The 27,069-nt window shown below is 36.3% G+C and overlaps 1 protein-coding gene across 4 annotated transcripts; it reads right to left on the bottom strand.

Moving 5' to 3' along the window:
* Positions 1-1,776: 1,776 nt before the first annotated feature.
* On the bottom strand, positions 1,777-26,778 carry LOC105042917 (uncharacterized). Of its 4 annotated transcripts, none has more exons than XR_012141011.1 (10): positions 26,511-26,778; positions 22,728-22,925; positions 22,274-22,396; positions 20,271-20,308; positions 20,027-20,189; positions 12,307-15,933; positions 12,046-12,150; positions 4,925-5,064; positions 2,277-2,925; positions 1,777-2,176 (listed from the first exon to the last, which is right to left on the bottom strand). XR_012141011.1 is itself a non-coding variant. In XM_073256713.1 (9 exons), the coding sequence occupies exons 1-9, from the start codon at positions 26,589-26,591 to the stop codon at positions 2,907-2,909; spliced, it is 4,494 nt and encodes a 1,497-aa protein (XP_073112814.1). In that variant the 5' UTR covers positions 26,592-26,778; the 3' UTR covers positions 1,777-2,906. The 4 variants fall into 4 exon arrangements, 2 of the variants coding, with proteins under 2 accessions (XP_073112814.1, XP_010918589.2); XR_012141012.1 differs by having other exon boundaries at positions 1,778-2,112; XM_073256713.1 differs by having other exon boundaries at positions 1,777-2,925.
* Positions 26,779-27,069: the final 291 nt, after the last annotated feature.

The following is a 27,069-nucleotide window of genomic DNA, read 5'->3' on the forward strand; positions in this document are numbered from 1 at the left end:
CCACATGGGTGTTTGGGTAAAATGATAAATGAAATTAAAAAAATAAAATCTATTCTTTGATTTCAAGAGATATAGGGAGTCGGTGACTATATTTAGGCCAATGGTTAAGAGATATGATTTGATTAAATACAAATTTGCTGGCGTCACCACACGCCGTTCTCGGCCAACCATTTGAGACCAGCGTATCTTTTGAGCTATTTTCTTAATCCTTTTCCATTTAATCTTCTCTCCTCTTGATTATTATAGGAAAAATACCAAGTTCTACAATTTAGAAACGCTCTACAAACTTACAATCAAAATTATATTTAGATAATAACCTAAATATAATTTGGATTATACGTTTCCAGAGCATTCTTAAATTAAGCATATCAAAAGACTTAAGTAGGACCTAATATTATTCTTACAACAATCAAGAAAGGAAAAGATTAGACAAACATAGGGTTTAAAAATAGCCGATGAAAGGCAACATACTGTTTATCTGGCGAACCAGCGTCCCACAAACCGGCTGGTTATGCATTGAATTAAGATGAATTAGTCAAATACCTCTAACTCTAACTGAACATATTACAATTGGGTCCAAATAAGCCAATACAAATTCAGCGTGATTATTCTGGGTGTACAAATTAGGGATGGTGTATGAATGGCATCGGCCAGATCAAGTAGTAGTGCGGGTCAGATTAGATCAGAAAATAAGAGAGGTTGGATTGGATCAGATCGGATCAAATAAAAAACTCATCAAAAAAAATTTAAATTAAGATTATATCGGGTTAGATTCAAAATGGGGCATATCATTATTTGCACTCGACTTGAATCCACTTCTGTTATTTTATCTAGAACCCATATCCATCTCGAATCAGATTGGATCTAATATCCAATAGGTCGGCTACAATTGTCATTCGTAGTATAGATACGGCCGGGAATCATTCAACCTGTAGCTAATCTGGTTATAATTAGCTCAAATCAGGGGACCCCAACCCGAGCTGATTATGAAATAATCCTATTCGAATAGTCTCACAAGGACAAGTAGAAGTGAAGAATCCTACTGCCAAGACTTGGTCACATCGATGTAGCCTAATTGTAGTTGGGTCGGAGACATCATCGGCAGCTAGGCATACATAGGTTCGAGTACGAGTTGCATTGGTTCTATGCCGCCAACCAAAGTCGCTCTCATATGCAACATGTATGATTTGGTGTCTAAAGCCAAGATAAGGATGAATAACTTAAGGCAGAACGTGTCTTTTTTTCCAACAGGTCTAACACTGATGGGTCCTGGATTAGAGTTACTGATCCATTTTCCACCCACAGAGCCCATCCTATGGCTAATGAATAATATATTATGCAGTACCGTAGCCTAAAAAGAGCATACAAATGATAATCCCATCAGATGGGGATAGCTTTGCGAGGGTGGAGAAAGTAGAGATGTGTACAATATCAACTTCAACAAGGTGGACCAGCCATATTGCCATTATTTTTCTGAAAGAATAAATTGTAATGCATTTGTCAACTTGAAAGTTGGCACGTAACATTTTTTTCAGGTTATGTTAAGCATAGTTTGCATCTTTTGTGAGCTTTTGTTTGCAAATTATAGACTGAAACTAAACACTGACCAACCCAGAGACATCATCAGATGATCCAAACGGGCTCAGAATAGGCAATATCTTATTTTTGTTTTTTTTGGTAAACAGATGAATCATCGGCTATGTATTAATGAAATAACAAATGAGTAACAGAGTACAGCTAATTACATATGAGTATAACAACAAAAAAAAAAAAAAAACTTCGTGCATAGAAACAGAAGCAGGAAGAGATGGATAGGAGTAACACTAGAGAGACACCAGCAGTGAAAGTGATAGAAGGTTCAGCAGAATTACAAAAACACGGGTCACATGGCATTAAGCAAGCAAGAGATGATACAGTAATGCGTTGCAGATGGGAACAGCACTGTGAAGAAGAATGCCAGTAGTCAGATTGAGCCCTGTTAAAATATAGGATGCTGCTTATAGAGAGTATCAAGCTTAGATGATGTTCTTGAAAGAAGCAAGAAGAATGATGCATAATCATCCATGGGCCAGAGTGCAGCAAACATCAAGTATAAGATGGTCCCGAGACTTCCTGTAGGAACCTTGTTATGGAAACATACATAAAAGCTGGAGATTTGAAACAGTAAAGCAAATATCTGTAAAACACAATGCAAGAAGGCCCAAAAGCCTGCTGTCAAAGGGAATATCATGCATAAAACAAATAGAAGCTGAAGGAACTCTAGGATGAGTGGCAACCTGATAGCCCTCCAGGATGCTGAGAACATGAGATCCAGTTGCAGCTGAAGTGAAAGATGAAGTAATTGGACGTATAGGCTTTATGAATGCTAAGTTTATCATGAGGAATTGCATATGATACAGCTGTTTCAAGCAGCTGTCCAACACAGCTACATGGTAGATATTGAGACTAAGAAACTCCAAATACATCTGCGTCGCCAGGAGAAGAAGGTGTAGAGCTCCCAAATCCACAGTTGATAGTTAATAAAGAGAACCAGTAAACCGCTCTGAGTCCATTTAATCCAGCACGAAGCGTACCCCTTTTTTAAAAGCAACAGGTAAGCACAAAATAGACAAACACAGCGAGACATGTGTAGAGCCGAGAGTCCTGTAATTGAAGTATGTCAATAATGACTGCACGCAACCTCCAGATTTGTGTCCTCTTCCTAATTACATATCTCCTTCCACTTATTTACTCCAGAAAGCTTACTCTTACCACCAACTGTTGCATGCGTGTTAGGCAAACCAAAAGCCACCTTTGCTTACCGATGAATATGTGGAGCCCCGAAGTTACCGAGCTTTCAAAAGCCTTATTTACCGCTCAGATTCCAACTTGTTGGATAGGCCTTGGAAGAATTACTCTGGTTTCAGTCATGCATCTCTGCAAAATCTAAAAGTTTTGCAACAAGAAGGCCTTATATAAGATCCGTGAGAACCAACCAGGCATTCTGATCTCCATATATATTTCCAACGAACAGTCCTACTAGATAAGGAGGTTAATCCATATATACAGTCTCTTATGGACTCGATTCAGAAATGTGATAAACTCGGTGGATAAGCTATATACTTCTCTAATTCCTCAATGCCATCATAAGTTAGACACCATGATGCTTGCTTACATTATATAAAATTTTCATACAAGACATTACCGAAAAAATGGTAATTGACCAAGGTTATGAATGACATAGCAATAAATTTATACAAGTGAAAGAAAGAAAACTACGTGTCCTTGTGGAAGGAAAAGTGACCTGGTGAGGCCTTCCAGTTCAGGAGAACCACCTCTTCTCCTTTTTCATAGATTTGAGCTTCATAACTAGTTCTTCACGCTGAGCCTCCACCTCAGCATACTGGAGGCTCATTTGGAGGTATCGTTCTTGCATATCCTTTAACTCTGCCTCTAAGGATGTTATCTTGTCATTGTCACTGATCTTTGTGTCATTATTGCTTGTAGTTTTGTTAAGAACTTCAGTTTGATTTTTTCCCTCCTCATCAATAAATCTACAAAAAAAATATGACATAGGAAAAGTAATGGGTAAATGGGCCTTACTCTTATCAAATTTGATACCTCGTGCTGTTAATTGTGGAGAAAACTGCCTAGAGACCTCCAGTTCTAATGATAGGGTAACAAACAACGCCTACATGTGTAGATATCATCATTAAGGTGGAAAAGTTGATAAATCATATAAAGATTTTTCAAACATCAACGACTAAGTATTCAAATGACATTCTTCAGGAATACCATGTGCGTATCTTGTTGTCCTTATGATTTGGAGCAAAGCAATTGTTAGAGCTGTTCAAAAATGGCTAAAAACTACATATACTGTTCGTTGCAAATCCTATGAATGCTGACTCAAAAACATGTGATCCACAGGTCTAGACTCCAAAATCTTCCCTATCCTTTTTCATAAATCCCAGGGTAAGGAAAGTGAAGCAGCACAATCTAAGCAGGAATTGCAAGTGCATCCTGAACTAGTAACAGAATAAGCACAAAACCTTAAAGCTAGCAATGTCAACTTCTCACTAGTATGTGTTATGTTTAAAGAATGTCACATGTTGCCTCATGTTTTATATGTGGTGAATCTCAATGGAAAAAGCTGGACAAGGATTTCATCATATGGCAGCTTGCTATGATTAGTAATCAAGACTAATAGCATCCAGAACTTTTGTTTATTTCAGCATCCTTTCATTAAATTATCCTATGAAATTGCCTAGAACTTGTCTTTTCACTAGAAGACCATCATAAGCTGAAAACTGGAAGGTGAATAAAGGGATCTACCCTGACTCTTTACCTAAAGTGTCACAACAAGAGGCACGGAAACCTTCCCAAAGCTCATCATTCTCTAAATAAATTTCGCATTTCACATTTCAATATTCATTTTTGCAAGCAAGAAATTCAATGACCCTTTTTGCATGCACGATTGACTTCTCAATCAGTAAGAATGTTGAGTGATGTTGCTAGTTTTGTGCATATTTTCTGTTTGCAAGGCATTTTGTTGATAGATCACGAGCAGCACAAATGTTTATTTTCCATAAGGCATTCGTTTGGAGAACAAGCTACCTTAATTCTAATGGGACTTGGAGGTTGATTCATGCAAAAGTTAAGATTACCATGATATGAAATGGCAAACGTTGTGAGACCTGTCCTATAGTTAGCTGCCATGCTACAATGTATTCTATTGCAATTGTCTAAAAGGGAACGACAATTTGGCATATAATTAATAATAGCTAATTGAGACTTACATTTTTCCCTGAGTTTCCTATATGGTTTATTTCTAAAATCTATGGTCAATTATATAATTTATGTTAATTGATATAAAAGGTCTTAATGAAAACAAATTTTCTTAACAAGGCTATGGAACATAAACAAATATAAATATGAATCCTATTACCTCTGAAGTTGCACTTTATACATGTTATTTGTTTCCAAAGCTTCAGCAAGCTTATGTTCAAGTAAGTGGACTTTCGATTCAAGGTCCACTTCTTTGCTGACTTGTGGCATTTCTGTATGATCCTGAAGCTCATTTTCCCCCTAAAGCACCCAAGAAAAAAAGCCAAAAACATAATTATTTAAATCTGAAAGACATCAAATAACATTAAGACAATAAAAAAGAAGCAGATGTTTTCCTACCATTGCTCTTTGAGATAGTTAGTTTATAATACAAATTTTACATGTTCATTGGACAACAATCTGGAAACCCAAAAAGGCACTGAAGTTGAAGAAAGAAGTAGCAGATGGAATCTTATTCAATATTCATTACCGAAGGCATGAATGAATATTACAATCAAAATAGTTGAATATAAGCCATGAAAAAGAAATTAAGCATTTGTGATATATGATATCCTTGAGTGAGTTACATTAGAACTTTTGCCATTTAAGGATACCCTCGGGTCAAGCTCGAAATATATAAATAACAAAGCTATGAAATTAAATCCATCACTTGTAGAAGAATAAAATCTATTAGTACATGGATTTGAAACTGAAACATAAAGGCATGGCAACTAAATGCTTACTCGCAAATTTGGATGCTATATGATGCTAGTGTCCTAGAGTACTAGAAGAATATAAAATATCATCTGTAATGGAACATTGGCGTAGTGCCAGCTAACTTCAACACAGGAAACAAAGTCCTACAGATTTTGTGTGTGTCCAAGAGTAAGATAGAAAAAGAGCCAAAATGAGAAAGATTATCATGTTGCAGTCATATTTGCCAGTATGCATAGACTAATGAATTACATGTGATTTGCAAGCTATTCTTTTTGGGTATTTGTCATACATCTATATTGATAGTACTACGAAGATTATAACACCACTTCATTAATCTATTGATGAAGAAGATGTTTGTATCCTCTTTCATCGCTAGATCTTTTAAGTAGCGTTTGGTGATCCAAATGGGATCACCGAGGTGATCTAACATCACCACTAATTCGAATCCTGTGGTGATCTAATCACCAATGATTTAAGACCACTGCATTTGTTAGGCTATGATCTAGTGATTAAAGATCCTTAAATACCCACAAGTAACTTGTTTGGTATTCTATAGGAATCCAAGATCATCAATTATATAATACCAAAATTATCCATAATATATTCCATAAAAATATATTTATTAACCATATACAATATATTATAAATAAAATATTTTTATATTTATTAATATATTAATAATTAATAGATTCTATAAAAATATATTAATTGTTATTATAGAATTAATATTTTTATTTATACTTATAATATATTATTTACTAATACAAATATTTTTTGATTAGAAAAATAATGCAAATAGAAGTAATATATTAATTTTTTTATTATATAAATATAATTTATAATAAGATATTTTTATTTTAATTTATTATCATTGAATCATAATATGACAATAATATGATTAACCATATATTATAATGTAATATATATCCTAAATATAATATATAATATCACACATAATATAATATCATATATATAATATTGATATAATATATTAACGGTATATTGATATACCGATTTTTTTGGATAGACTGAGGGATATTTTTGTCCATATATTTTAGCCCAAGATCACTATCTGGAGATGATCTTGAATTTCGACCTCGAGGATAGAATCCCATCACTAGGTTCGGGGGTGATCTGAGGAATGAGGGTGATTTGAAATCACCACCATATAGGATCACCATGGTGTAACTAAACACGATGATTTCATCATCTCCATCCACATCACCTTTGATCATCTCAACTATTTGATGTAAAGGTTCCATCATACTAGTTTTGCATGTGAAGTCCCAGAATGCTTTTTAAATATTGCCAAAATCCAACATGAGACACTAAGACTGTTTGTTTGTGGGTAAAATGAGACCTCTTTGGTCCAACCACCAGCCAAATGCTCGAAAAGCAGCCATTCATTCTGAGGGTAAAGCAATAAGTCAATAGAGCTTTTTTATCTTTTCCAGTTAACCCAGAATAAACTATACTACACCTTGCATGTTGGTGTAATTTATTTGGGCATAAGGAGAGCTAGAGGCAAGCTAATCCATATACTCCATGTTAACCTATTCTTTGTATGATTTCCTAAAGGAGTCCCAAAAAATCCCCTATTTCTCTTACCTCAACCAGGGATAAGTGAGTGGAATTGGATTTTTCAATAATAGTTCAACACTTGGCAATTCCCTTGACATACGAATAGGTAGAAGCCATCCTCCTTGATTTTGTTTCATATAATTTGAAAGCAATTATGGTGCTTAGTCCATCAAACCACCTAGTCGAAAAAACCTAGTTCAAATCTCACTTCCATTAGTGCATTGTTTAACATATGAAAAATGTGAATTTGAGAACACATGCAGGTGAGTTTTTAGTTTGACAATGGGTGTGCATTGGAGAGGTCTAAGGTACTAAAGCAGGTGGAAGGACCCAAATCAATATCTTTATGGGACCTTTTATAGTGAGGCCTTGGGTTGTTACAGCAAAGGTCTTACATTTTGGTCATTTATTTTATTTCCAAATCATTTGATGTAGATATATGCTTTTGCATAAACACAATAATTATACTTATTATGCCCTAGTCATCCTACTCAATGTATGCTGATTTTTTTTCCTAATTTCTAATTTGCTATATAATTTCATAACTTGTAATTGAAACTATATTGATAAACTATGTCCATGCATGTGAACAATAGAAAATGTAACTAGATTACTGGAAAATCAATAATTTAATGAATTATATTAAAGATTATCATGCATGGAGGATGAAAGACTCTATTATTAGCATTGGTTAGATCAATGAACACAGATATTATTGGACAACAATGACCCTGTTTGTAAAATAGAAATCTAGTCTCACCTCAATGCCACGTCAAGTGCCTCGCAGGCTTGTAGATGTGTAATATCCCATCATGTAGATAGAGGAATATACATTGCATTGTGTGCATGTGTATGACACTTGAATATGAATATTTAAGTTGAATTGTTAACTGTCTTCTCATGTCCTTTCAGCCAAGATGCTTTGGAGACTAACATATAATATTTTCTTACTGGAATTTCGGTTTTAGCCAAGGTCTGAAAACTCAGAATTCAATTTTGATTTTGAGCAGGTCTTGGATGTTTTCAGCAATTTTGAAATTTCGCTCTAAGTTTCAAAGATTCGGTGAAAAATAAGAAAATTCAAAAAAAAAAAGGTAAAGAAAAAAAGAAACAAAGGAATATGATTTACCAAAATTTTAGACTATTTTGTGTTACATAGGTCCTTAATTTTGTAGTTTTTGCAATTTTATGATGAGGTCAATTTTGCATTTAGGTGAAATATATATGCTTATGTATGTCTAATTTGCTTCTTGAACATTAGTTGTTCAAAAATCTATTATATTATATATTTATATTTGAGTAAACTCATAAATATATTGAATTTGGGCTTGCTAAATATTTTTGTGGTTAAGTGGCTATTTAGTCAAATGCATGTATTTTTGTTCATCATAAAGTATTGTATTAAGGGTCTTTTTAGAGGCTTCAGCCCCTCAAGAGTTAAATTTATTATCTATCACCTCTTTTGAATAAAATTCTATTCAAGACCAGTTATATAGCCTGTCTACTTAAAATGAAGACGTGACCCCAATATAGCTGTAAAAATCAAAATAAAACTTAAAAAGGCATGCATGGCAAGTCAGTCAATTTTGGCAAAAATTAGGCAAAGTTGCAGAAAATAACTGGACCAAACCTGTCAGTTTGACTGCAATTGACCAAACTGCTGAAATTAATTAAAACCCAAAACTTCAGGTTAAAATTTCGGTCGATCTCAGCCAAAACCAAACTGTTTTGGCCAAAATGGACTGGTTTTGGCCAAAACTTAAATTTTCATTTTAACACAATTTAGACAAGAAAAGTTGTGAGCCTTTAAGATTTGAAATTTTAGTTTTAACACAATTTAGACAAAAAAAATTGTCAGCCTTTAAGATTTGAGAAATATCTTAGCATTTAAAAGCCCAAGCATAAAAATTTGGAATTTGAACTGAAGCTGAGAAACAACTCTTTATGCTTAAGAGATTTGTAATTTTGAGTTATTTTATTAAACTCAAATAGGGAATAATTCCTAATTTACATGAATATCATGTAAGAAACTGTCTTCTTTTTCCATTTTCTTAAGATATTGCATGTACATGAGTTCGTATTTACTAATCTATCTGTTTGTTATTAGTTTGCGTGCCTCCAAATTGTTTCCACTTTCAAATGGTGGAAAACATCACAAAAAAAAGTTTAAAAGGCTTCGTAATTTATATTGCCCAATACTAACCCGGACTGGTCTAGGCCCCACTTATGTTAGTCAACTGGTCTGGGCTTGTATACATGAGCTTCAGATCCTTGTATTTTGATGTTGATTTATTTCGTATGGTTAACAAAGCCAAGATGAGAGTAGGATTAAGATAGATTTTCAGTAGATGGCTAATCCTTTTTGTCATCCCTAGCCGTCAACTTAAACAAAATATAGTTGCTTTGATATTAAATGAGGGGGATGGTTATCATACATTCAAGGCATATCTTAGTTATTACTAATGATAAATTACCTAGTAGGCCTTCCAATTCAAGAATTCACACCCCTTATCCTGATTTGCATTATCCAACATTATCAAAACAAGTTGTCACAAGATGAACATTTTCAATGAAGAGGCAAATTGTATATTTTAAATGATGGTGAAAAATATCCAGATCACTTGACACTTGGTCTAGCTTACAATAAGATACACAAATTGTAATGATTGGTTGGAAAGTCATTTTGGACTCATCATGAATTTGAATGAGGGCACAGTGATGTTCATTATACCATAGGAAGCTGTTTGGATATCCGTTTGGATATTGTTTTAATATATCCAAGAGTAACTCCAACAGGAGGCAAGTTGATTGAGATGAGAAAGCAAGTAGGAAGGAATTAGAATGCTCATAGACTCTAAAATTGTTGGATTTTATGAATACTAAAATCCATCTGCAAAGAAGCCTTAAATATCTATCATGAAAGAAAATTTGGATATGAATAATAGTTCAAGGTAAAAAAAAAGCATCACTTATTACAAAATCCTCCCAAAAGTGTTTTAAGAAAAATATTTTCTTTGATAACACAAAATATTAAATCAGGAATTCTGACTTTTCAGTTTAAATTTTCAGTTTAAACTTTTCTATTGGGTAGCCTACGGTTAAAGCAACTATAGTTGGCAAATGATAGGATAGCCCTCAGGTTAACTGTGAGGTTGAAAACCTCCCTAATTTCCTCTCTCTTTGTTGCAATTTCTGCACCATCTTTTTTGTTTTGATTGCAGTGATGCCTCCTCCATCAAGAACCCTCACTTGAAGGCCTTCATGGTGACAACTTTCAAATGGCTATGGATCGCTAACAAGATCAAGCTGTGTATTTGAAGAGCATCAGTGGCGATGAGGATGCATCAGAGAAGTAGAGGGTGTAGAGGAGGTGAAGGACAGAGAGGTGGAGGTTAAAAGGGCGTCAAGAGTAGCTAGCAGTGGTGATAATGACTGCTAAGTGGACGATAAGGTTGAGACGAGATGGAGAAGCGGGAGTTGCTGTAAGTAGGGATTGGTTGGAGAGGAAGGAGGTGAAGTAGCGGGAAAAGTGGAGGGTGGAGTGGGGGTGTATGTTGAGGAAGGAGGGTTCGTAAAGGGTGGCGGGGTCATCGAGGTGGAGGTGGAGGATGTTAGCAATGATGGTGTTCAGCAAACTCTCACTTGCTATTTTACCCTCTACAACCACCTCCTCCACTCCCTTACTCCCTCCAAGCCCTCCCCTTTAGCTTTCCTCTTCTCCATCTCATCGATGCCAAGTTTGACTTCCTCTCCTATATCTCGCTCTCCTTCCCTCACCCTCACCACAAACCCCACCTCACCAACCTTGGCTACCTCAAATCCATTTCCCACCTCCTCCACTTTGTCCCTGCCATTTCTTGCATTTGCAAGCATGTTCTCTACTCCACTCATATTGATTGCCACCCTCCATTTCTCCCTTACCTGGTTCCCCATCCGCAGCACCCTCTCCATCAGCTAGGTAGGCCTCAATGGCCTCCACTCTGTGTCCAATGCATCCTTGTTGCTACCTACTCCATCGTGTTCTTTCTACTACCTACTCCACCAATGCCCTCAAACCCATCTTCATTTTCTTCATCTTGTCCACTGGCTTTTGCAACGATGAGAAAGGGCGAAGAAGGGAACTGAGCTAATTTTAATGTATGGAAGGTATTTTTGTCATAAAACTCCATCCAGACACCCATAATAACAGCTTTTCCTTCTCTGTTAGCAGATAGTTGACTCCTTATATTGCATGCAGAAATACATGAAATAGCTTGATTTGTAAATAAAAAGGGGTGTCTCTATATGTAAATAAATATAAGGGGCAATTTACAAAAACATTCTTTGCTTTAGTTCTTAATTATTTAGTTCATGTTGATGTTTTAAACACCAGTAGAGATTTTCTCTTTCCTCTTTTTTTTTTTTAACCAAAAAAAAACATAATATAGACATATAGTTGTCCCCTCGCTTGTTGGATATGATGATTTTTCTCATTAACATTAACTTCATCTAAGAGCTAACAATTATTGGATAACTACAAACAATTACAAAGTTGTGATATTCCTAAATCAACAAGAAAGAAAACTATCAAAGAAATCAGTGAAGATATTTCCAGATAGATCCATGAATTGCCTAAATTTCCACTTCTTTAACAAAGATCAAAATATTTTTAAACAGACATACAAATCTAATTTGTTGCATGCCATAAAGTTGTTAAGGAACTCAGGTAGGAACATTCATAATACATCTACAACTATAAATACTAATATCCAACAGTAGTTTGATTTCATTCAGCTATAAGGCCTATATGGTTTTCCTGAATTTCTACATTGGTCAATATTAGATCCTGAGAAAAATATTTGTTCAAAACTAGCATATGACACATAAAAATATGGATGCATTTGCACTCTAAATACTTTTGACAATGTGCATTTTTATCCATAAAGAATGGAATAGAACTTGTACCAATATCTTTTCTTCACCAGCATGGAAATGCTTGTCACGATTTTGAGAATTTTGTGCTTGCCTCTCCATTTCATGGTGTTCACTAGTATGCCTCTCTATCGCACTCTGTAATAAATGTCAGACTGTTTGGTCAGCATACATATGAAAAGCTCATTTATACTTGAAGAATTAGGAACAGAAAATTACATAAGAAAAGCTCTTAGAAAAATTGAACTTTTGGATGAAAGTAAGAAATTTCAGATCTGCATTCAGATGGCATACCTCACTTGAAATTCTGCCATCCCGACATTGATCACTTTTTGTCATCACTTCCCTCTCGATTAGTTGAGCTTCCCTCATTAACTCATCTTTTTCCTGCTCAAGTGATTGTATTTTTCTTTGATACTCGCTGTTTGTTCTCCTGATCCGATTAAGTTCATTCTTCAACTCTGCTTCATAAGCATATGATGCTTCTTTAGCAGTCAGATCACTTTCCAGTCTCAGAAGCTTTTCTTCTAAGGCAATTCTACTGCGTCTGTCATCTTCGCCATCATAAAAGGCCTTCTGCATATTTGCCACTTTCTCCTTTAATGAAACTTTCTCTGTTTTCAATTCTTCACATTCTTCAGTTACTGACTGCAGCAACTCTTCAACTTTTCCCTTTTCAAATTTTGCCTCATCCAGAGAACTTTTAAAAACCAAGATTTCATCCTGAAGATGAGATATTTTTTGCAGCTGAACCTTTAATCTGGAAATCTCTTCCATTGTTTGTTGTTTTTCATAGTCAGAAGCTTTAAGCTTTAATTCCAGTTCATTTGCCATTCTTTTGAATTTCTCTTCACTAGACTTGACATCCTCCATTAGTCTCTTCGTATGCTTGATGTCGGTCATCAACATTTCCTCACTCTGTTTCGAAGCATTAAGCAGATCAACTAACCCTTGCACCTTATTTTTAGACTCCTGTCGCAGTGTTTGTAGCTCCGTCTCATAGAGCTTAACCTTCTCGTTGACCTCCTGAAGACTACATTCCAGTTTAGCTTTATTTGATCGCAGGCTGGAGACTTCGTGTACTGCATCTAATGCCGCTCTTTCTTGTTCATCATGAGTTGAGGACGCCTGTGCAGTGAGGTGTGCAATCTCTCTCTCAAGATTCTCTACTTCAACTGTCTTTTCTGATTGAATCTTATTTAACATGATATGTGCCTGTCTTAAGCCCTCTGCATGTTCCTTGTGCTCTTGGAAAATACTTTCAAGTTCTGACAGCAGTGATGTCTCTTTTGAAGCAATATCCTTTTGCAGGGAAGAAAGTTTTACCTCCAAGAACTCAACTCTTTTACAAAAATCAGAACTCTTTGTTTGTGATTCATCCAATTCAATCTCCAGATGGGTAATGCGTTCGTGCAACCCTAGTTTTTGTCTCCTTAAGTCTTCAGTTAACTTCTGCAGAGAGTTGCACTCCTCAATAAGACTCTCAACTGTAGATTGTAATTTTGAATGTGATCTCCTTAAAACCTCTGCTTCCTCTTGTGCATCTAACAACCGTATTTGTGATTCTTGTAGTTTTTGTTTCAGTTCCACTTTTTGTGTTTCCATTTCAGCTTGCTTTTTTTCAATTTCATCCTTAAGATCCATTATAAGAGACCTTGAATCTTCTAGTTCAAGTCTTTTTGACTCCTTTTCATTTGTTAAATGTCTTAATTGAGCTTCTAGGCCAGATATACGTTCTGATAATTGTACGTTCTCTTGTTCCATCTCAGATATATTCAACTCTAGTTCATTTTTGCAACTTTCAAGTTCAATTGACTTCCTTTCTAGTATCTTATTAGCAGACATATGAGAATCAATGGTGCTAGTAAGCTCCAAAAGATCATGATGCACATCTTCCAAGGATTTAGAGGTTATACTGTTTTCTCTATGTGCAATTGCCAAATCTTCTTCTAATTGACTTTTATCTTTTTGAAGATTAGAAATCAGATCTTCTAGTTCCCTTTTGGAATGTTTCAGAATATCAATTTCCTGTTCTTTTAACAACATTCCAGCCTTGAACTCCTCTATCTTAGAGTTGCTTTCCTCTAACTCTTCACTAATGCTCTTGCTTCTGGATTGCATTTCTGCCTTCAGGTTTTCAATTTCTTGTTCTAACAAACTGTTATTTTTCTGCTCTTTTACTTCAGTTCCATCAACACCACCCTTCTCAACCATTATGTCTGCATGTTGAAACACAGACTTGCAGCCGCTTAATAGCGCATTCAACTCAAGTAACTTATTTGTCAAAACCCCTGCCTGCTCCTTTACAGTAATTGTATCTGTGGTGATAGGAACCTTAAAATCAGAATCACTATCATACTCTCTATTTGCAACAGAGTTACCATCACAGCATAGGTCCCTTACATGAGAGAGAGCAATATGAAGTTGATTATTCATTTCAGAAAATAATCTTGGCATTTCTGATGTGCTCCATGATTCCGTTTCTCTTCTTTCAGTAACTACGTCAAAACTCCCCAAGTCAGCATGTTGGAAGTTTTCAAGTTTTTGTTGGAGCTCGGTTAACTCTAAGTTTTTTTCTTCTATTTCCGCTTGGCTTTTCTGAAGCTTTATCTCAAGATCACATGCTTGATCCTTATATTGTTGTAGTTCAAACTCAAGATCAGCACAACTTTTCTTGAGGTCATTGATCATGGTTGCTGATGGCTCAACCATATATCCTTCAGTTGACATTTCCTTCCTCTTGGGCTCCCCCTCCAGATGATGTATATGTGATTTAAGTAACTCAGTATTGTCAGGTGAATTATGATCCTGAGACTCAGGGGACTTAGAACCAGGAGAATCCTTCCCTTCTTTGATGTCCTTGCTCAAGTCCTTCACCTTAAATATGAGTTCTAGGTTCTCATCTGTAAGTTCCGCACAGTCTTTCTCTAGCTCCTGCACTTTAGCTTTTAAAACTTCAATTTCCTTTATCAGGTCAGAATGACTTTCAGTAGAAACCATTTCACCGTGTTGAGCATTCAGAACATCAGACAGCTTCTTTTCTAACTTAATGATTTCTTCCTCTTTTAGAGATAGCCTTCTCCTCCATTCTGTGTCAGTATCAGACGTTGCTGGACTCATCAGATCCCCATCAAGTTCACTTACATGATTTTGTTCTGTTAGGGTTTCTATCTCCAATCTCTGTTTTTCTGAGATCTCTTCCAATTCCTGAAGAATAGAGACAAGCTCAACATTTGAATCTTGCATTTTCTTGAGCTGCAGTGTTAGATTGGCATTGGATTCTTTCTGAAACTTCAATTCATCTTCCAGTTCCTTTTGCACATGGATCATACTTTCAATTTTGGCAGAGCTAGTATCAGTATTTGTTTGTTTTGTCATTAACTCATCTAATGATGATTTCAAATGTTCAACCTCTTGTCTCAGGGAATCACGTTCTGTGTATGCAGCTGAAAGCTCCATTTCAAGTTCTCCGTGATGTTTGGATTTGTCAGAACATTCCTTCTTTAATATCTCAATATCAAGCTTTAACTTTCGAGAATGTCTCTCCCACATCTTAGCCTCGTCACGAAGTTCCTCAATGGTTTCTTCAGCAGCTTCAAGGAGATCTTTTGCAGAATCAGAGGGTCTTACTGATAACGGAGAAAGACCATTCGTGGATGTTTGTGCTGCAGCCTCTTGCCACTGGTTTGTATTAAAGGAGGATCCTGAGGCTCTAGAATTGAAGGATGACTGATTTGACTTAGAAATGTCATCACCAGGGCCTGCACTATATGTTGAACTAACATGAGAGTCAGTTGAATCTTGTCTTCCCATGTATACTCCCCCATTTGAGCTGTCTCTGGGAGAAAAAGTTGCTTTTCCTATGCAACTATCTCCCGAGTCGGAACTCCGATGGGACCCTGATGCTGAGAAACTTCTGTCCTGAAGAAAACAAGCAACATCAATAAACACAAGGAAAAAAAAAAAAGAAGCCTAAACATGTCAATGCCTGTAGTAAAGAGTAGCTCATGACCAAATCAAAACATAATGACAGGCTGCAAACAAATCCATATCCTTTTCAGTATGCAAAAAATATTCCCAGTCATTGTCAATATACACAAAAAGTCACACAGGATTCAGATAACATCTGTTAACAAGATAAGGCACGCAACACATGCTGAGAGGAATAAATTACACATTTAATTAAATGACATAACCCATTGAACAAGAGGGGGCTGCTTAGTTACTATAACATGCTATGCATGGAAAGCAAGCAAGACCATCCGATGTCTATCCAAAAAATAGCACATCTGAAGGAGTGATTAAATCATTTAGGGCCTGTTTAGACATTCCTACAGAATTAGGCTGAAAATCCTGTAGGAATCAGACCTGTTGGCCCATCTATCTTGCATTTTCATAGAGCATGTTAAACCCAACCCAGATCCTAGCCTTTGAACTGCAGGATTTGAGCTGGGTGGTATTGGTCCATGCTTAAATGGACAGTTCAATCCATGAATCTTATATGATTTTCAGCCCAATCTGCAAACATGCCCTTAGAAAATTTAAAATCCAAGCTCCATCTACAAGAGCGGACCTGAGATTCCACAATGTACAAAGCTTACATATATTCCTACAGCAAGCAGACAGATACGCTACATATCTGAAGCTGACATAAATTGACCTGATCACATCGAAACCATCATCCTGTGGAGTTTTGGATCAAAAATTTTGACCCTCTTCAAATGTGGATAGTAAATAGGTCACATGGGACCTGATCTGAACCTGAACCGACATGAAATTCCTAGGAGCATATATTCCCACCCATCCTAACCCTCCTCAAGTATAAGAGACTAAAGTTATGTTATTCATAACCTTTGTGTTGTCTAATTTACTTGTGTTGTTAATGGTAACTTTAAATTTTCTCACTTATTAATCTTAAATGAAATGTGTTGTCACATCATATGTTTAGTGACATAATAGAGTCCTGAAACCTATACATGTCTCTATGCTTATTTTGAAGTATCATCAGTCCAATTTAACCAAAAAACCTGATAGAACACAAGAATAATTCTTTTTTAACCAAATCCAACCCAAACCACATAAAAGAGAATGAGGCATTGATTCAAAGGTTTGAACAAATTCAAATACATCAGGTCTTGATTATTCCAAAATCCAATCTGACCCTACCAGCTTGCATGCCTCCACAAACCTGAGCTTTGAGAAATAAATCTTTAGCTTTTTATTAAGAACTCATTCCATCCCCCAACCCCCCCACACAGCGCCCCCCCCCCCCCCCCCCCCTTCGTTACCCCATTTCACCTCCTTGTTGACCTTACTTCCCACCATTTTATTTGAAGATGTCAGATGCTTGAGACAATCAGGATTCAAAGGCTTAAGGCTCATTGGGGAATATGTGCTCCACCAATCATAAAGGGTTTAAGTTCCCAAATGTGCTTATACAAGAAAAGCATGCTGGAAAATCCAGATCAAACTGAACTGGCTAGGAATGGGATGCTAGTTCATTTAGATAGCCATGCAAAACAGAGGGTTATGTGTTAGTCTTATAGTCATGTTTTCTCATCCATACCCAAGGATTCAGGTCCCCGTGAGACACTGGGACGGGGTTCCATTCCATGTGTCGGGACAGGGCGTCCTGCTACCATTCCAGCATCCCGGTCGGGATACCTTGGGACATCCTCTATCCCAAGTGTCAGAACGGAGTGGGACGGCAGCGCATCCCATTTCATGGAAAAACCGGGACAACCCATCCCAAGAGATTTAAAACCTTGTCTATACCCTCCTCTTTCCAACAAGTATAGACATTGCACAGCTTTTTTCAGTAGGAAAACCAAGATACCAATACGCTATACTTGTATAAATTAATAAAACATCCAATTACCAACAATATATGTTGATCAATAAAAAGTTTTATTTAGTAATCTGCTGTTATTATATTATGGGGCTGCTTTTATTTTATTCATTTTGTTGTTACTGGTCCTTTATTGGAGTCCATTAAGGCCCAAACTTATGCAATATTTGACCAATCACTTGTTAAGGCCATATATCTCTTCTTTGACCTAACTAGTGACTAGCATACCTTTACAATAAAAGATAGATACCACATGGTGAATTTTGTACTCTGCAGCATTCCTTCTTATCCCTCCTCTCTGCCTTCTTTGTCTTCTTTCCTCCTTTCCCCGCTTCTCTTCTCCCTCATCATCTTTTTATGTCTTCTTTTACTTGCTGTTTTGATACCATAACATGTTATAGAGCCCAGTTAAGGCATGATGTTTCCTGGTTGCACAATTTCAAGGATAGCTGTTGGATATATATCTTGATTGTGCTGGTTGCAACAAGTTCGATCCTGATTGTGCTTCAATGGTTTCCTCATAATGCATGGGATCTGTGTGATCCCATGTGTCTTGTCAATTGATCATAACCCAACATGTATCACATGATGCCATGGAAGAGGGCTGTTGATAGCTGACAATGATTGTATGAGTTGATTTTTATTGAGGCATATTGTAGTATCAAGATGCAATATTGGGACAAACATTGTGGTAAAATGCTCTTGGCCTGCTAGAAATCAGTGAATTATGTGCTTGTTGTCTTGTCATGAAGAAATCAGCATGCCATTATTTGATTGTTATTTTGCGAGAATGTGAATAATTGTCCAGAGCATGCTTGTCCTCAGTCTTAGTTGTTCTAGAATTGGTGTTTATACTCCTTGCTGCATTTTTTTTTCTGTTTACTGTTATCTCCATTGGTGAGTTGAGATAGTGATGTTAAGGCAGGGAGTTCCATGGGTGATATGTTTGCAAGGTTGTCAAACTGCCTAGATGAAGCCAAATGGTGGCACCCCCCCAAGACAGGCTAGGTGGCGGCCTAGGTGCTTAGGTGGATACCCAGGGAGGAAAGCTTTCTAAGTTTTACTGTAAATATCATGATCATATTCACAAACAGATCATGAACATATATCATATATATGCTATTTTTTACTGACATGGGCATCATGGAACCTATTTTTCATACTTAGAAGTTGAAAGATCAAAAGCCATACAAAGAGAGTAGCAACCACATTGCATCCATTATAGCAGCCAATAGGTTACAGAACAAAACCAATACCTAGAAAAAAGGAGGAGAAGGGCAGGAAGCAGTAGCCAGCAAGCCGCAAGGCCGCAACCAAAGAAGAATAAACAGGAAAAATTAGGGGGAAAAGGGGAAAAAATGGTCACAAGAAAAAGAGTTAGAAGTAGAGGAAAAATGTTAAAAAATTAAAGGAAGGAGAAGAAAATGAAGATTGATCTAAACAAGAAAAAAATGAAAAAAAAAAAATATAGACAAGCTTGGCATTAGTATTGACCACTGTAGCTGTTGTTGTTACTTGTGGAGGTTAGGATGTGAAAAATGTCAACTTGATGAAGAGGAGGAGTAGTAGAAATGGATCAGAAAATGGGACTTTTTAAGTGGATTTGCTCAGCTGCATAGTTTTTTTTTTCCCTGGTTGAAAATGGAATAGTCCTACCCACCCAATGTAGATAGATAAAGGAAGACATACCTATATGAGAAAAGGGGGATGTAAGTTTATGACAACACATGCACACAACATGCCTAGAAGTAAATTCAGGACCTAACACGCAGATATAGTAGCTCTCCACTCTGATAGCAAACAAAGATCTAATAACAGATTTATGTTGGCCCAAGTAATCTGATCGTATAAGAATACTCCAAAAGGAACAACTATGAAAACTCAGAACTACATCAAACATTATTATTAATAGATGGGCAGCTAAAAAATGCAATTATACGCTAAAGGAAGCCCTTGATACGTGTGCATCACACATGCAGTGCATCTAGAAAATACATAAATTAGTACCAGTGCATGAAAAAAAAAAATCAGTATATCTAACATCAGGCAACCATGTATAAGTGTTTGCACAATCATGTAGTTCACCATATGAATCTAAGCATGCAGGTTATTTTTTTTTTCTTTTCAAGCAAGCATCAATAATAATCTTGAGCAAGAGAATCACACCCTATTTCCAGGTTCGTCTGGATTAGTGCCCAAATTATTGCTGGTTGAAGATACCACACTTCTATTAAACATATTATCGGATCCATCTGATTTGTTGTCCATGTCATCATCGTTAGCATTTAGATCTTCAAGATGTGATGCTTCTCTCCAAGATTTTCCATCCCTGCACAATTCAGACAATGATATGAATCATTGTTGTTATGCAGGCTCTAGAATCTCCATTCACAACCGAAAAGTACGAAACCTGGATTTAGATTTTGGGGTGGCACATTGGATCCTGAGCTGCAGATAAAAATGCATAAAAAGTATCAGTCAAAACCATTTCCAGGAAAAGCAATCAAGATGATTTCACATATCAAAGGAATATATAGAGCGATGAAATAAACAGTGTTGTATGGACACAGATATTAGCTTGAGGTGGATGTTTATCCAAGTTTCTGAATTGGCAATAGAAAAAAGTAAGATACTAGGACATATAACAGAAAAAATTTATCGAAAATTGTAACAGCTTTAAGTATTTATTAAATTTAAGAATATTAGAAGATCACATACTAGACTATCACTTGTCCAGATGTAACATCAAAGGGATCTTAGGAAGTGGTAAGAAGTATGTTATAGAAGATGTTCATATGCTATATTTGCTTATATTTGAGAGTGTTGATGTGAACCAAGGACCACCAAGCCATGCTGAACCGAGGGGTATGAGGCAATACCAAACCAGACTGACTAGTTATGTGCATGGTTCAGCTGGTCAATGCAGTCCCCTTTTTCTCTTTCTTTTTTATATATATTAAACCATCGAGAGGTTCAAGAGGCTTCTCTCTAGTGCTCCCTCTCTCTTGATTCTTTTCTCTCTCTATGATCTCTCTCTTTCCAGCAATCTCTCATCTCCAACAATCTACATCGATCAATGCTGATGCTCTCTCCATCGAATGACAGTTCGGACTTTCTCTTGTTTGATCGACAATGACACCGCCTCCCTCAATCCAATACATTTTTGGGTCCTCAATTGATGCTGACACTGATGCCTCACCCTCAATATGTCCATCTCTCTCTCTCTCCCTCCTTTTCCTTCTCCCTCTCCCCACTCTCCCCATCCCTCTTTCTCCCTTCCATCTTGTCTATGTCCCCTGGTTCTCCTTCTAGAGTTAGGATTAGATTTTCCCCCTCTCTGGTCATCAATGATCACTACACCCATCTCTCTCTCTCTCTCTCTCTCTCAGTTCTCCTCCTCCTACGATTAGGATTAGGATTTCTCACTCTTCCCTCCTCTTCACCCGATCTTTCATTTCTAGTACACCTCGGCTTGGTATGATATGCATCGGTACCATATTGAACTAGTCACTAGCTAGTATAAGCCCAGTATTGGTTCAGCAAACCTTGGATCTGTCAATGATGATGAAATTGGCAACAATGAGCTAGGTTGTATTTGATGCAAGGTTTAATGTGAGAAGGAGGGAGTCCATTCATCAGATCAAAAATAGCAACCATCCATGTTTCCTCTCAATTCCATTGCTTGCTCCTATCGCTAGTGATAACCACTCCCTGATGTACACGTATATATATGTAGCTCCCAACAAAAATCACCACTTCACTGAATACATTTATTATATGTTATCCAGATACTTTGTTTTAACCTAGAGTACCCATATCCCAAACATAACAATGGACATTACTATAACATTTGGACATGGTCCCGTAAGAAGAAATCTCTTATTATAATGTTCCAACACTTGGACCCACACCCACAACCAACATATGAACCCAAGTTCATGTAACAAGCATGTATTCATCCATCTCACCAAATCTTCTCGGTAGAATAGCAGATCAAGCATGCAAAACCAACCATCTATCTAAAATTATTTAAGAAAAAAATGTCAATCTTAAATAAATACTTTCCATTATATAACAAATTTGCATTCTACTTCCAAACTTCAGGAGATTTTGTACTTAAAATGAAATTTAACCACTTCTTAGTACAACTTGTTTGACTTCTAGACCACATCAAACTCCTTGGCCATTATTAGAAGGTAACTTTGTCATAATTCAGGATGTGCAATAGTTTTTTTATAATTAATTTTCAATTTAAACACATATATCAGTTAAATGAAATTGCAACAAAAAAAGGAGCATCCTTTTTTGGAATAGGGATGTCAAAACTCAAAATAGACTCACAGCAATGAAGTATACATACGAGCAGGTACAGAATGCGAATCAGAGGACCAGACTGAAGTGAATAACATTCACCTGTAAAAGTGTGCCATAGTTGCACTTTTTCAATGGCAATGAAAGAGGCCCAGAATCTCTTGAACTTAGATAATCTGTTAGATTCAAGGTAACCTCTCCAAGAAAACCAGTTCTAGCTGATCCCTGCATCAAGAGAACAACCAAAGCAGTGACTTCATCAACGTACAGCCAATGAAAATTGGCTCTGAATGGTTATTTGATAAACACGCACATACACAAAGCAGTGACTTCATCAACGTACAGCCAATGAAAATTGGCTCTGAATGGTTATTTGATAAACACGCACATACACACACATTTTTAGGGACATAAACACACATATATACATTCATATATGTATTTATGTATGTGTGTGTATATATATATATATATATATATATATATATATATATATATATATATATATATATATATGCATATGTATTTGATTCGTAGTCAAGGATGAGAATCAGACCATGGAAACCACAATTTTAAATTGGCATTCCTCAAGTTCTTTTGATGCACCATTTTGAGAAACAAATATAGATTCTGAAATACTCTCAGTCCATTGACAAGTTCCCCCATGCACTGTTGTTTTGCTGGACTTGGCAATTGTTTTTCCAGTCCCCAGAGAGATAATAGAAAGAAAAAGCCTGTCCCATCCTTTAGGAACCTGTATAAACAAAAACTAAATAAGGAATTTAAAATATGATAATTAAATGAATGGAAGTACAAGTAGCTCATAACACAAAAAAAATCAAATTGCAAAGTTTTTCATCAATGAAATTTTATTAGCAAAACCGCTCTAAAAGAATGATTCTAGATTCTTGTTTCAATAATGACAAGTGCAGTGTTACCACAACATTCTCCTGCAGCATTCACAAAGATAAGAGCATTGTGCACTAGTAAATAACCACATAAGCAGTAAATATGTTTTTAAAAGTTATAAGCTAGAAGAACATAAATACAATTCCAAATCTTAATTGAGAATCATGAACATGGCAATTTTAAAATCTGGTGAGTTTGAAGAATAGAAGTTAACGTTTTTGGGCAGCCAGTAATTTAGACGTGTCCGGTGATAAATCGAGCTAATGTCTTCCACTAGGCCAATTTATTGCCATGATGTGCTCAAAGACTGATGTTCACATGTTTCAATAAAAACAATGCAATGAAGCGTGTTACTACAACATTGTCCTTCAGTACTTTCTAAGAAAAGAGATGCATAACAGTAGAAAGCTAAAAAACCCAGCATCAAATGTATATGTAAAAGACATAAAAACTAAAGAGAATTTAATCTAGTCTCAGATCTTCACTGTTAATCATGAAGGCAAGTTCAAAGTTCAAAGTTCAAATGAGTTCAGAGGACAAAAGCTCATGATACTAAGCAGCAATGATCAGTATTTTAGGTATACTCCGTGACAGATTAAGCTAAGAGTTTCATGACGTGATTCTAGGATTCCTATGTTTCAATGAAGACAATGCACTACACTTACAATATTCTCCTGCAGCAAAAATAAGAGATCTCGAACAGTACACAAACACACCAGCATCAAGTATATATATAGAAAACATGTCTGCCACGAGAACCTAGTTATAAGTTCAAATCTTCACTGATAATAATGAATGTGACAACCTTAAAGATCGACTGAGTTCAGAGGATAAAAGCTAATGTTCCTGAGTAGCTCTGGTATTGCAATTTAAATATAGTTAGCAATTGATATTGTCATTGATAACTTTTATAAAAGATCATACACACCTGAACAATTAGATCATGGATGAACCTTAGATATGACATGAAACAGAAAAAGTAATGTGGTATAATAAGAAGAGCATATAAATTGAATATCTATAACTATTAAAAAGGTCAACTTAGGACTTCTTTTTTATTTTGATGAAGTTTTCATGTGCTAAATTCAAAATGGGATAGTATTCTTATTGGAGATTGTGTCAAGGCATTTAATACTTTATAGTTTATACCATGAAATCAGTTCGCTATATCATACTGCAAGAATTTTATTGCAGACAATTGGAGCTAATAACCCATGTTTTTAAATTGCAGATCATGAAAGGACTATTTTATCCAATTTGGTACCATGCATAATCGTCATTTAACAGCTTTCTTGTCTACCCTTGCTATCTTAAAAATCTCATCGCCACCAGCACCTAGGGCTGGCAAACGAGCAAGCTGTTCACAAGCCAGCTCATGTTCGGCTCAAATTTCAGCTCAAGCATAGCTCGCTTTTTTGGTAGATGAGATGAGCTTGAGCTGATTTTCCAAGCTTAGAGTTTAAACAAGCTGGGCTCAACTCGCTTGTTTTCGGACCAAGAGCTAGCTCATTAGGTTATATCATATTATTTATATTTATATATTTATGATATTTTTACATATCATATTATATTTATTCTTTGTCACACATGCAAGTTATTTTCCAGACTTTAAATATGCAACACTTTCAGTTTCAGCCATTATTATTTTGTAGAGTTTCCTACAAGTACAGCAAACCATGAGATAACATCCTCCCTTCTAGCTGTATTAGACTTATTGTCATCTATCATCTTTCCCTCTACTATTCTATAATAAAACATTCAATACAATGAAAAAAAATGCCATGCCGGCATCCCTCAATCATCAACTTTTCAATCAGAATTCATTTTCATATTCCAGCAAAGCATATTTTCATAGAATAAATATAAATTATCTATCTTTTTAATGTCTAATCAAATAAGAACCTAATATAGTAAGCGTATTAATTATGGGTTAAATCACCAAGATTTATCCATCAAGCGACCCTCATTAGCCAAATGCTCCTATTTTGGAAAATATGGGTTAAATAATGTCAAATTTTTTTTATATCCAGAAGACTAGTACAAGTTTCTGATAGGGTAGAGAGGCAAAGTACAAATAGTTGAACCATCACATGTAGGGCCATGTATCTCATGAGATTCTGTTTTAGAGTAGTTTATCGTGACATTTTTCGCCATATCACTAAAAACTTAGCTGTTTGGTTCACAAGAGATGTCATGACTTATAAGTCCACTTAATTAATCTTACTTGATCTTACACCTAGTAACCCTTCCATAAAATAAATAAATCATCCCATATGTGGCGTCTGTTAGCTTATATTGTGTTTTGGCATACCTGAAAGGGCAGAAATCCATGTTGTCACTTAGAGGAGACACTAGATATTGTATGTAGGCCTAGACTCAACACATTAGGCCCTGGAGCATGGTAAAGAAATTGCACTAATTTTACTTGGCCCTAAATTCAAGGGGAAAAGTTCTAATCCTATCAAAGAAGAGCATGCTAGTAAGCTTAGCTTATGCTAAGGGAAAGACTACACCTCTCCTTAGATAAGCAGGAGAATGCCTAGGGGGCGCTTCCCTCACACCCTCACATAACAGGGAAGCAATCCCCACCATCCATAAGCTCTACTCCTAATCCTCTACCTTTTCTCTCTTATGCACTCTTCTCTTCTCTCCTATCTAGCTCTTGGTGCGAGAGGCACATGAGAAAACCTGGCAAGTATTCTACGTGAGCAAAACCAGTGCAACCGTACAAGTACATCCATGTAACTGAGGTTCCTAAAGTTGCATTAACTGATTATCCACTTGTTTGCATATATTTGAGAAAAATTGTTGCATGCTACATTGTTGGGTTATATGGGTCTGTGATAGAACGTTATTGCACTGCATTCTGCTTCTTCCATGCCCACATTGATGCATGAACCTTAAAAATCCTCCAATCTCCACGCCAATAACATAGACAAATTCTCCAAATTGCCTCAGGTCAAGAGAGCTTAAAGGCAGAGTCCCACGTTTCAAGAAGATAATATTCAAGATTCCACCTTGCCTAAAACAATGGACTCATCACTCTAATTGCCAAAAGAAGAATATCAGCAGAATGAATGTTCTTGAAAAGATAAAACCTATCCCTCCATTTTCACCAAAAGGATCCCTTATTTAAAATAGATTCTATTTTCAGTGGCTGACAAAGGGAAAAAAATATCGAAGAGAGAGATCAAAGGGCAATTAATGCCGCACCCAAAAGATCAAATTTGGCACACAAATCTGCATCCCAGAAACCAAAACTCATTTACTTCATTCATCCACTGACTCTAATAAATCCGCCCCAGTTCCAAGAAGAACAAAAGGGCAAGAAAAGACGAAATAATCCACATAATTAACGATTTAGCGTCTAATCAAATCGAAAAAAAAAAAAAAGGAGAAAAGATAATAAATACACAAACAATTAGAACACCTGGAATGCCTGGAAATTGGATAATTTGAACTCGATCCTGTCTCCCAATCGATCGGACTTGTGCCTGTGCAACTTGAACATCTTCAACCCCCCACCCCCCCCCCTTCCTCTCCTCTCTTCTCGCGTTCTTCTCCGGCTCCTACGAGGGCGGATCAATGAGCCACCCCGCTAAAAGAAAGATCCACGAGACCGAAAGATTCCATCCTCTCTTCCCTTGTTGGGAGGTTAGAGCAGAGAGAGAGAGAGATTATTTTACTTCTTTTTGGTGGCCTTTTAAGGTGTTTTGGCGTTTTCTCAGTTATAAAGTCAGGCGATATAAAGGCGGGGGAGGAGGAAGACTATGCTAACGCACCTACTGACCGTCATGCGGCCCCGATGCCGTTACCAAATTCCCCCTTCCACGGATTCCAGACACGTGGCAATTGCCAATCCGTCACATTCATCCCATCAATAAATATGCCTTTTTTTTATTGTGCAATATCACAGATTTCAATTAGCTGTCCGGCTGATACTGGATCTATTATATCAAAATCTCAACAAAATTTTCTTGTGGACCTAT

This window comes from Elaeis guineensis, chromosome 4 (genome assembly GCF_000442705.2).
Source record: "Elaeis guineensis isolate ETL-2024a chromosome 4, EG11, whole genome shotgun sequence".
NCBI lineage: Eukaryota > Viridiplantae > Streptophyta > Magnoliopsida > Arecales > Arecaceae > Elaeis > Elaeis guineensis.

Coding starts and splice junctions, on each gene's coding strand:
- LOC105042917 (XM_010920287.4), bottom strand. CDS start 26,591: ATGTTCAAGTTGCACAGGCACAAGTCCGATCGATTGGGAGACAGGATC. Junction 22,926..26,510: donor CCAATTTCCAGGCATTCCAG/GTGTTCTAATTG, acceptor TTGTTTATACAG/GTTCCTAAAGGATGGGACAG. Junction 3,534..4,924: donor TATAAAGTGCAACTTCAGAG/GTAATAGGATTC, acceptor TTTTTTTTGTAG/ATTTATTGATGAGGAGGGAA.